The sequence below is a fragment of the Rhodnius prolixus genome, unplaced genomic scaffold, assembly GCF_049639745.1.
Source record: "Rhodnius prolixus isolate KJV_2025 unplaced genomic scaffold, Rpr scaffold_3, whole genome shotgun sequence".
Classification (NCBI taxonomy): Eukaryota; Metazoa; Arthropoda; class Insecta; order Hemiptera; family Reduviidae; genus Rhodnius; species Rhodnius prolixus.
In genome coordinates this window covers 30,390,716-30,402,864 of record NW_027411603.1, presented here as the reverse complement: position 1 = coordinate 30,402,864, position 12,149 = coordinate 30,390,716, and the positions used below count along the sequence as shown (strand labels likewise).

At 32.6% G+C, this 12,149-nt stretch overlaps 1 protein-coding gene across 1 annotated transcript; it reads left to right on the top strand.

Annotated features, from left to right (window-relative positions):
• Positions 1-1,275: 1,275 nt before the first annotated feature.
• Positions 1,276-9,554, top strand: LOC141453261 (uncharacterized). Its single transcript, XM_074126241.1, has 3 exons — positions 1,276-1,393; positions 6,094-6,240; positions 6,959-9,554. The coding sequence occupies exons 1-3, from the start codon at positions 1,337-1,339 to the stop codon at positions 8,753-8,755; spliced, it is 2,001 nt and encodes a 666-aa protein (XP_073982342.1). The 5' UTR covers positions 1,276-1,336; the 3' UTR covers positions 8,756-9,554.
• Positions 9,555-12,149: the final 2,595 nt, after the last annotated feature.

Below are 12,149 nucleotides of genomic sequence, written 5' to 3'. Positions count from 1 at the left end.
CTACACAATGTCTATCCATCGCCAAGGCAATTGAACTGTACTCATAGGTAGTGTTACTGAAGGCACGCTCAATATACAGAAACACGCCCATAGCTGTTTCCTTGCAAAATACTGAAGCCTCCAACTCCTTAACCAGACAGTGGAAAGTTGTTTAGCAAGATTTGTATGCAAAGGCCGTTGCTTCAAAGCCACCTTGTTAACATACATGTCAATTAGTTTTTCTAGCAATTCTGCATGAACGATGTTAGACTGATTGGTATGAGTTCTCTTCCCAGGCTTAGGAATAAAGATAACTTTTACAAGCCTCCATGTCCTAGTGACATGGTTGAGTGCCAAACTTGCTCTCATTATCCTGCATTAAATAGGAGTGATTAAGTCTTTCCCCTGCTGCAAAAGAGCAGGGAAAATGCCATCAGGTCCCGGGGATTTATAGGGCTTAAAATAATTTACAGCCTTATTGAAGGTAATGTAGTCTTTTGCCACGGCCCAGTCACATTCTAAATGAGACACATTGTTTGGCGGAAGTTATAAATATTGTAGGAGTTCACATACGAACAGTAAATTTGCGTTTTTTGGGTTTTAATTTTATGCCTGAGAAAGTGGAGATGAAACAAAGACCAACTATGATTGGTCGTTTGCCAGATAAGACAGTCGAGAATAACAGCTCAATTGAGCGAAATGAGAAGATTCAAGAAATATTATTTGTACTTTGAACTTTACTAAACTGTTACCAAGATCATATTGATAAGATAAAAAACCTATTAGATATTTAAATAAATCTTCATAGTTGTAAGGGAACAAATAAAAGGAATGTAAATGGTAAGGATAGAGTTGTTTGCAGGGAATAGTACCCTAAAGGTTCTTATATCCAGAAATGTCAGCACAATCAGAGTACTCTGCGGGTAAATTAAGCGAACAAGATGGTAAAGCGACTACGTAGCAAGAGATATCAACTGTATGAAACTATAATGGTGTCCAGATATTAATCTCCATTACCGGAGTTTAGTAATTAGTAACGTCGCAATAAAATTTAATGTGAATATTTAAATTTCGGTGTTAATATGAACACTTAAAATAAATGTATTGAATAAGAAAATAAATTTCTTAAAAAGTAAATTGCAATTGTTTCAATTTCTGGCAATATTTTATTTGCCATTAAGTTATTATTGTGAAGAGTTTATGTAATAAATGTTAAAAGAATTGATTGTTAAAAATGATCGATTTAAATATAAATGTAGGTAATAAAAATGAGCCTATTGTTTGAAAACGGAGATTGCTTAAATGAATTAAAATTGATGAGATTTATAAATAACTGTTGGCACAAACGTAGATCCAAATGATGGTCTCCAAGTACGTGGTGTTGATATTTATACAATTATTAGCCATTTTTGCAGTAAGTAGAATATTATTTAAATATTTTTTAAGCTTTAAATATTTTTTTTTTACTGCATATGGATTGTGGTCAAAAATTTAATAAAGAATATTCATGCATACTTTTTTAGCTCTGTCTGATTTCATGAATGCAGTTCAAATGGATTACTTACATAGAAATGTGTATTACTTAGTTGTATTTCGTTGTTTTATCACAAACATGGGAATCCCTTTTATTCAAAACTATTCATAACTTAAGAACTTATACTTTATTAGGAGTTAATTAGTTTAGCACAAGTAAAACGCTGTTTGCAATTTAGCCTAAATTATTAGGTGATTGAATTTGGGGCATGGGATGTTTCAGAAACTTCTGAGCATAAATACTGACCTGTCTATCTTAGCATCAAATCCTATTTTGAGAAAACGTTTAGGAACCTTGTCATTAATAATATCAAATTCAAGCGCAAAGATAATTTGGTTTGTTCTGATGGATGCAAATGGTTGCAACCTTATCATATGTGACGATAATAGGATCTTCTAGTTGTGGATAAAAAACAAATTCGAAATAAAAAAGGTAATGAACTCGATGCGAAATTATTTTTCTAAATAAAAATACTGAATTTTTCACCTGCAGCTGGTTCAGTATTGCTCAAAACCCTTATGAGAATTTGTAGGATTAATAAAGTAATTTTTCGCTAACAAACTTAGCATACCTGGTCATTTTGGTTAACGAACGAAAGAACAGATAGCTTAATCCAGTAAAGGACCTGAGCAGTGTTTCATGGGATTGAATTTTTCGTATCGCCAAATGCTTAGTCATTTCGGCCATAAGAGAACAGATGCATTACAAATCGAAACTGCCACTGAACAAACAAATTCTACGTAATGTGTACAACTTGGATGAGATCTCGTTAATAATGCATTTAAAGCCATTACTAATTTCTAGTTATAATTATACAGCATAACAAAATATTTTAAAATATGAATTATCTTAGGTAAAGTAATAGGAATTTCTTTAGGCTGGGCAAAATATATTGGGAGGTAGTCAGAATTCCCTGTTATACAGATACAGGAGATAGATTGTTTTTTTAAACTTTTGTATTACATAGCTTGCTAATGTAAGCAGTGTACTGCAGTTATTGCAGAGAGCACATTGAAAAAGTCCCACTTTAGCAACGAAAACATTAAAAGGTTTTATTATGGAAATAATTCATTCCGTTCGTGATAATGTAATTGATCATAAAAATATTATAATTTGAATTTAAACTTAATTCTGAGTTTGAAAAATAAGTTTATTTGTTCTTAATAATTGTCTTTTTATATATTCTCCTTTCTCCAGCCATTCAATAGAAATTAAAACTGTCCGGTAGGACAGTTGTATAAGGGTTGATCGTCAAAAAATGCACGAAAAAGCGTAACGTTGAAAAACACCCAAATTTGACAATTTTTTTCTCTTTTTCTATAAAAGATAAAATTCCTAAATTTTCTTTATAATATAGGGCAAGTCCTCCTTTATGACTGTAATTTTTTGCAACAACACAGATCTAATAGATTTCGAGAAAAAAGTTGCTGCAAATGAGCAAAAACGGCATTTTCAATTGGTCTTGTTCTTGTTGTTGTTGTTGTTGTTATTGTTGTTGTTGTTGTTGTTGTTGTTGTTGTTGTTGTGATTGTTGTTGTTGTTGTTGTTGTTGTTGTTGTTACCTTTTTTGTAAACGCGTGAACCGATTTTCATGAATGAGGTGTCATTCGATTCGGACTTTTATGTAGATGTGCCTTTTGGGGGTCTCGATGCTGTACATCGAATGGGAGAGGAGTTAGCCCCCTTTATGTAAGGCCCCCTCCAAAATTATTATTACTAATTACTCTGTAAATCTTGGCCCGATTTTGATAAAATTTGGAAGGATGATAGAGTTATGGCTCCCCTACGTAACAATAAAGCGACGATCTGCTCTTACACTTATTAAGGGGAAGTATAGCAATCGTTTCAAATTATTGACATGTGAACCGATTCTCATGAATGAAGGGTCATTCAAATCGACATTTTGTACAGATTTACCCTTTAAATGTCTCGACGCCGTGCCTCATAAGGAGGGGAGTTCGCCCCACCCAAATAAGGCCCTTTCTAAACCTATTATTACCAATATTTCTATAACGCTTAGTCCGATTTTGATAAACTTCAGCTCGAATAAGTGGTTAAAGCTCCTTTATGTTGCTGTGAAGTGCTATCATGCTCTTGCACCTACTAAGAGGAAGTGCTGCAGTCGTTTAAATTATCAATGAGTGAACTGATTTAAATCAATGAATTGTCGATTAAAAAATCTTTGCCTCTTTGCCTTTTAGGGAGAAGTACTGCAATCGCAATTTAATTTTGCTATTTACGTACAAATAACTTCCTATTTTATTCCAAACGCTTTTTCAAAAAAATTGTTATTGAAGATGGTTTGGGGGACCGCAACTATAATCAATCTTTAAAAAGATCTCTCCATTGGTAATTATGGTTCCGACTTAACACCTTGTCAGGTTATAATGATAAAATTGCTTATTCTAAATTTTAAAAAAATCTGTAAAGCAGATATGTAACATTAGACAAATAGACAAAAAGGAAAATCTATCCAAATGGTACAAAAATCTCCTTAACAAAAACTTACAGTTTAAAATGTTAAGTATAAGGGTTGATTAAACGCCAAAAGGTACACAAATCAGCGAGTACTCAACATTTCATTAATACTTCATTGATATCATTTAAGTAATTCTACTGCATTAATTTTCATTAATAAGTTATTTTTTAGAATTTATTAGATGTCACAGACCCTTATGCTGGCCATTTTCGTCTACAAAATATATGTTCAAGTAGCACTGTAGATTGACTGTAATATCTAGTTATTTATAATAATCAAACTATTAATTACAGGTTAAAAAGAAAAACGTTATAAAAAATTAAAAAAAATATGAGGCTAAAAAATTCAAAACTTTTTTTAAAAAAAAAAACACACCAATATACATCAATGATTTTGTTTATTTTATTTATTTATTTTTATTTTTAAATAAAAATCGTCGGTTTAAGTTCATTCATCGATTAAAGTAATTGTTATTTTATGAAGTAGTTAAACGCTTATAATTATCTGGCTTTATCGCAAATAATATAGTTTACTTCAATTACATTTTCAATCTAGGTGTTCTTCCCACAATGTTATATATATGTAATATAAAATAAATAAGATATGCATATTTTTAGGACAGCTAATTATTCCAGTATTTTACTCTAAGTAAAATTAGGAGGTCTAAATTAAATTACAATTGAGAAATCAATAATTGTTGTTGAATAATCTACTTGTTATAACTGTGTGTTATTTGTACTCACGAATATTTCGGTAAGACGAATTTAAGACAGTAGCCTACTCTAACTTTGTCTTTTTCTACTTTAACATGCATGTACGTATATGTGATTTATCATAATTATAACAAAAAAATATTATGAATGAAGTGGCCAGCATAAGGGTCTGTGACATCTAATAAATTCTAAAAAATAACTTATTAATGAAAATTAATGCAGTAGAATTACTTAAATGATATCAATGAAGTATTAACGAAATGTTGGGTACTAGCTGATTTGTGTACCATTTGGCGTTTAATCAACCTTTATACTTAACATTTTAAACTGTAAGTTTTTGTTAAGGATACATAATTTAAGCGTTTAGAAATTGTTATGAATTAATTAAATTGTTTTCCTTATGGAATTGTAAGAGGCCAACTATGGATACTTTACCAACTCTTCAAATTGCCTGCAAACAGACAATCCACTCTATTTTAAAAATACCTTTTCATCAAGATTTAAACACCGCCTGAGAAGAAGCCTTACTCTTGCTTTTCAGTTCAAACAAGTCTACTCATTGACTAGCTTCAATATTTGCCTTATTCGGACAATTCTTTCACGCTAAATCAGTTTGCGAAATATATCCTTCATTGTTTGGTTCAACCCTGCATCAATTTTTCATATCCAGAGATATTTTTTTATTTTCCTTCCAGCTTCATCATCACTCTAACATTTTAATGCTAGAGAAAATTAGAGAAATATAATATTGAAACCAACATCATTTGTTTTAAAAATTGTAAAGTTAAAGAACATTTAATTGCGGATAGAAAAGTCGCATAAATAGACGCTCCAAATTCATTTAATTAGGAAATTTTATTTAAATTACAATTTACTCATTTGAAGGGGGTCCACAATGAATTTATTCTGTTTTGAGGAATGCATCCTTTTTAGCCCAATTTTAAGTTTAAGATCATTTATTTACATAAACTGTAGTAAGGAGATATTGGTCTGAGAGTTCAAACAGCATTCTGTTTATCAATGTTTTATATTATTAGGCTGGGCAAGATATTATAATTGATTTATTGTTCGTTTCTAGCTGTACCGATTTTCTCTAAGATTTTTATATGCAAAGCTACAATAATGCATTGAAAAATATAGCTAAATTGGACTTCGGGTGTTGACTGCAGAGCAAGGAATCGTGTCCATCGGCGGACACCAGCAATACTCTGCTTGTTCCCTACTATTGCTACCCCCTAGAGGTTAGCTGATTTTAAAATTGGGCCTATCGGAACCAAATTAGCGTTTAATTTTATTATGAGATTGCATTCCAGAGATATTAAATATGTGTTGAAATAAAGTAATCTATCACTAACTAATCTAAACGACTTTTGGTATTCCTTTTTCAGGAAGAAAAATGCGTTTCAAACTGCGAGAATTTGGTACTAAAGGAGAACAATCCATGTATAGCAAGAGCAGACAAATATACGCTAAAAAGATGTTATGAAAACTGCCAAGTTTATACAAAATTCAGTAACAAATTCAACAATATAGAAGTAAATTGACTCAAATAAACACATTAGGCCATTAGACTCAAGAAAATAAATAATTGAATTTAAGTAAATATTACTACTTCCTGAAAACAAAAGTCTCCTAAACGAAACTAATCTAAACAAGTTCCCTATTTAATCTTTAAGCTTAAGATCCAAAGCATTCGGTTTCCCTGTTAATTATCCATCTTCCAAATTCAGACTATACCTATAGATGTGCTCTCTAAGACTTGCTAATGCCAAAGATTATATGTTGTGCAAGAACGAGATTCTATTCATGAGAGGAGTTGAAAGAAGCAACTCTACAGCACTTAATCCAAAATCGCCCCTCATCCCCAATGAACGAGTACTCCCGGGACGATTAAGACCTTGTCGTTAGCAATAATCGTTAGGATTTCTATAAAATAAAAAAATAAAAGCAGTCTAAAATTAAAAAATAAAATTGTGCCCTTAACTCAAACCGGAAATACTGTAACTATCTCAAAACTAGCCTCCACTATGAGAACTCTAATTTTTTCTAAAGTTTAATTTAGTTAATTTATTTTAAAGCGAAAATTATTGAAGTTCTTAATTTTGTATTTACTTTTTCTAAATATATTTGCCCACGGCATACAAGGTCCCAGAATCACAAAAGAGAGCCAAAGGAGTAAAAAGATTTCCATCAAGTACTATCATCTCTAAATCTATGCAATTCAATACAGATTAAATTATTCAAATGTTTTAGGAAGAAAAGTGCTTGGAAAAGTGCATGAAATTGGCGCTTACGGAGCCAACAAGCGACCGCAAAAAGTGTAGATATCCGCCCAGAACATGCGCCGAGGATGAAGATAAATATGTGAAAAAAAGTTGCGAAGAGGACAGTGTATTTAATGAACCTACCTACACAAATCTCAGCAGTTTAAAAGCAAAATCTCTAAGCTCTAAATTCGAAAAAATCACAAAATCTGAAAAACATAAAAGAGAGACAAGTGCTAATGATAACTATTACATCAACCCTAACCAACCATTAAATAGTAATTATCTTGCCCAAAGTACTTTCTGTGGACCAAACCACAATCAAAATCCACAAACGCCATTTCCCCAAAAAAATTATTATCCAACACATCGTCCTGGCCCAAACCAACAACAATATCCACAAACGCCACTTCCCCCTAATAATAATTATCCTTTACAACGTCCTGGCCCAAACCAACAACAATATCCACAAGCGCCATTTCCCCAAAATAATAATTATCCTACACAACGTCCTGGCTTAAACCAACAACAATATCCACTGACGCCACTTCCCCCAAATAATAATTATCCTTTACAACGTCCTGGCCCACACGAACAATATCCACAGACGCCATTTCCCCAAAATAATAATTATCCATCACAAGGTTCAAACTGTGCCCCAAACAATAATCAATATCCAAGAAAATATCCTAACGATATGAATAACTATCCCTACGACTCTCCCAATTATCCTGGGGGAAATCCGAATATCAATTACCAGACACAAGATCCTAGATATTCACCAAACAATATTCAATATCCAAGAAAATCTAACGATATGAGTGACTATCCCTACGACTCTCCCAATGCTCCGGCGGGAAATCCGAATATCAATTACCCTACACAAGATCATAGATATTTACCAAACAATAATCAATATCCAAGAAAATATACTAACGATATGAATAACTATCCCTACTACTCTCCCAATGCTCCGGGGGAATATCTGGATATCAATTATCCTATACACGATCCTAGATATTTACCAAATAATAATCAATATCCAAGAAAATCTCCTAACGATATGAATAACTATCCCTACGACTCTCCCAATGCTCCGGTGGGAAATCCGAATATCAATTATCCTATACAAGATCCTAGATATTCACCAAACAATAATCAATTTCCAAGAAAATCTCCCAACGATATGAATAACTATCCCTACTACTCTCCCAATGCTCCGGGGAGAAATCCGAATATCAATTACCCTACACAAGATCCTAGATATTCACCAAACAATAATCAATATCCAAGAAAATCTCCTAACGATATGAATAACTATCCCTACTACTCTCCCAATGCTCCGGGGGGAAATCCGAATATCAATTATCCTACACAAGATCCTAGATATTCACCAAACAATAATCAATATCCAAGAAAATCTCCCAACGATATGAATAACTATCCCTATGGCCCTTACAATAATAATTATCCCATTGACCCTTACAATTCACCATCTACACTAAGTACCACCACTGCTACTACAACAATCCCAACTACAACTACAACCACGCCAACTACGACCACAACTACAACCAAGCGAACAACGACCACAACTAGAACCACGACAACTAGACCCACGACAACTAGACCCCCTCCTCCACCACCCCCTCCTCCACCACCCCCTCCTCCACCGCCCCCTCCTCCACCACCCCCTCCACCACCGCCAACACCCCGTACTAGATTCATACAATTCAAATTACGAAGAAGATGTGATGTAGTTAGTGCGATGTTTATGGCTTGTTAATTTTGGACAACGAATGGTTGAATTAAATTTCGTGTCTAGATAAATAAATTTGCTTTTGTATCAGCACCAATGGTAGTATCCTAGTTATTGATTATACAGGATTAAATTCTATAAATGTTTTCAAAAACCATGAATTGTTAGCAGCTTAAATTTCCTGAGTAATAATTCCTTGAGAAAATTTTCAGTCATCCTTTCAGACCATGTACTAATTAATAATGTACCAAGCAAATATATTTTCAGAACTTAAATAGAGCTATCGAAAAATGAGCCATCATCTTACGATTTATTCTTAAGTAAATATTATGTATTACAAGAAAGTTTTTTCTTTATTATGTATAATATAATTAAAAAGGTCATGGAAACAAATTAAAGGTCCTATATAAAAGTTTATCCAATTTTTCTCCTTAAAAGCTTGTTAATTACTCATTTAATTATAACAGTGTAGCAGTTCAATAAAGTTTATTATCTTTATGGAACCTCTGTTTTAATCTTATGAATTTATTCATTCAAATAGAACCTTTGCTTGCTACCATATTTATTATGGATCTTATCTTCACTTATTATGCACAGGACTCAAACTCTAGACTTTCTTTTTAGTTTTAGAGCTGCGTTGGATGGCCATAATTGCAGTTTAACCGTAAAATTGTTAATTTAATATTAATAGTAATAAAACAGCAACCAAATGCAGTTTTGATCACGAAATTAGCAAAATTGCAATCGAATAAAGAAGAAAGTTAGTCCATAATACCAATGTTTCCCAACTATTTTTAGCTTGCGAACGATTTGATAATATATCGTGCTATATTTTACTACGACATAAAAAGGATTGTATTTCGTGAAATTTCTTATTCCGGGAGTTTTATTTTATTATTATTACCTAAATTAAAACTGTCCGGTAGGACAGTTGTATAAGGGTTGTTCATCAAAAACTGCACGAAAAAGTGTAACGTTGAAAAACACCCAACTTTGACAATTTTTTTCTCTTTTTCTTGAAAAGATAGAATTCCCAAATTTTCTTTATAATATAGGGCGAACCCTCCTTTATAACTGTAATTTTTTTGCAACAACCCAGATTTAATAGGTTTCGAGAAAAAAGTTGCCGAAAATGAGCAAAAACCGCTTTTTCAAAAAATGTTCTTGTTGTTCTTGTTGTTACCTTTTTTGTAAACAACGTAGCGCCTAAACGCGTGAACCGATTTTCATGAATGAGGTGTCATTCGATTCGGAATTTTATGTAGATGTGCCTTTTGGGGGTCTCGACGCTGTACATGGAATGGGAGAAGAGTTAGTTCCTATTATGTAAGGCCCCATCCAAAATTAAAACTGTCCGGTAGGACAGTTGTATAAGGGTTGATCGTCAAAAACTGCACGAAAAAGCGTAACGCTGAAAAACACCCAACTTTGACAATTTTTTTCTCGTTTTCTATAAAAGATAAAATTCCCAAATTTTCTTTAAATTATAGGGCAAACCCTCCTTTATCACTGTATTTGTTTTGTAACGACCCAGATTTAATAGGTTTCGAGAAAAAATTTGCCGAAAATGAGCAAAAACGACTTTTTCAAAAAATGTTCTTGTTCTTGTTCTTGTTCTTGTTCTTGTTCTTGTTCTTGTTCTTCTTGTTCTTCTTCTTCTTCTTCTTCTTGTTACCTTTTTTGTAAACAACGTAGCGCCTAAACGCGTGAACCGATTTTCATGAATGAGGTGTCATTCGATTCGGAATTTTATGTAGATGTGCCTTTTGGGGTTCTCGATCCTATACATGGAATGGGAGAGGAGTTAGCCCCCTTTATGCAAGGCCCCCTCCAAAATTATTATTACTAATTACTCTGTAAATCTTGGCCCGATTTTGATAAAATTTGGTAGGATGATAGGGTTAGGGCTCCCCTACGTAACATTAAAGCGGTGATCAGCTCTTACACTTGTTAAGGGGAAGTATAGCAATCGTTTCAAATTATCGACACGTGAACCGACCGAAGTGTCATTCGAATCGAAATTTTGTACAGATTTGCACTTTAAAAGTCTCGACGCCGTGCCTCATAAGGAGGGGAGTTCGCCCCACCCAAATAAGGCCCTTTCTAAAACTATTATTACCAATATTTCTATAACGCTTAGTATGATTTTGATAAAATTCAGCTCGAATAAGTAGTTAAAGCTCCTCTACGTTGCTGATGCTCTTGCACCTACTAAGAGGAAGTACTGCAATCGTTTAAATTATCGATGAACCGATTTAATTCAATGAATTGTCGTTCGATTAAAAAATCTTTGCCTCTTTGCCTTTTAGGGAGAAGTACTGCAATCGTAGTTTATTTTTCTTACTCCCCTTAAAAGGAAGTACTGAAATCGCAGTTTAATTTTGCTATTTACGTACAAATACCTTCCTATGTTATTCAAAACGCTTTTTCAAAAACATTGATATTGGGGATGGTTTGGGGGACCGCAACTATAATCATTCTTTAAAAAGATCTCTCCAGTGGTAGTTACGGTTCCGACTTAACACCTTATCAGGTTATAATGATAGAATTGCTTATTCCAAATTTAAAAAAATCTGTAAAGCAGATATGTAACTTTGTAAATGATAGAATTGCTTATTCCAAATTTAAAAAAATCTGTAAAGCAGATATGTATTTTTGTAAAATAAACAAAAAGGAAAATCTATCCAAAATGTACAAAAATCTCCTTAACAAAAACTTACAGTTTAAAATGTTAAGTATAAGGGTTGATTAAACGCCAAAAGGTACACAAATCAGCGAGTACCCAACATTTCATTAATACTTCATTAATATTTAAGTAATTCTACTCATTAATTTTCATTAATAAGTTATTTTTTAGAATTTATTAGATGTCACAGACCCTTATGCTGGCCACTTCATTTATAATATTTTTTTGTTATAATTATGATAAATCACATATATACGTACATGCATGTTAAAGTAGAAAAAGACAAAGTTAGAGTAGGCTACTGTCTTGAATTCGTCTTACCGAAATATTCGAGAGCACAAATAACACACTGTTATAACAAGTAGATTATTCAACAACAATTATTGATTTCTCGATTGTAATTTAATTTAGACCTCCTAATTTTACTTATAGTAAAATACTGGTATAGTTAGCTGTCCTAAATATATGCATATCTTATTTACTTTATATTACATATATACAACATTGTGGGATGAATACCTACATTGAGAATGTAATTGAAGAAAACTATGTTACTTGCGATAAAGCCAGATAATTATTACCTATTATTACAAACGTTTGACTACAACATAAAATAACAATTACTTTAATCGAAGAATGAACTTAAACCGACGATTTTTGAAAATCATTGATGTATGTTGGTGAAGTTCCTTTAAAAAAAAAGTTTTGAATTTTTTAGCCTCATAATTTTTTTAT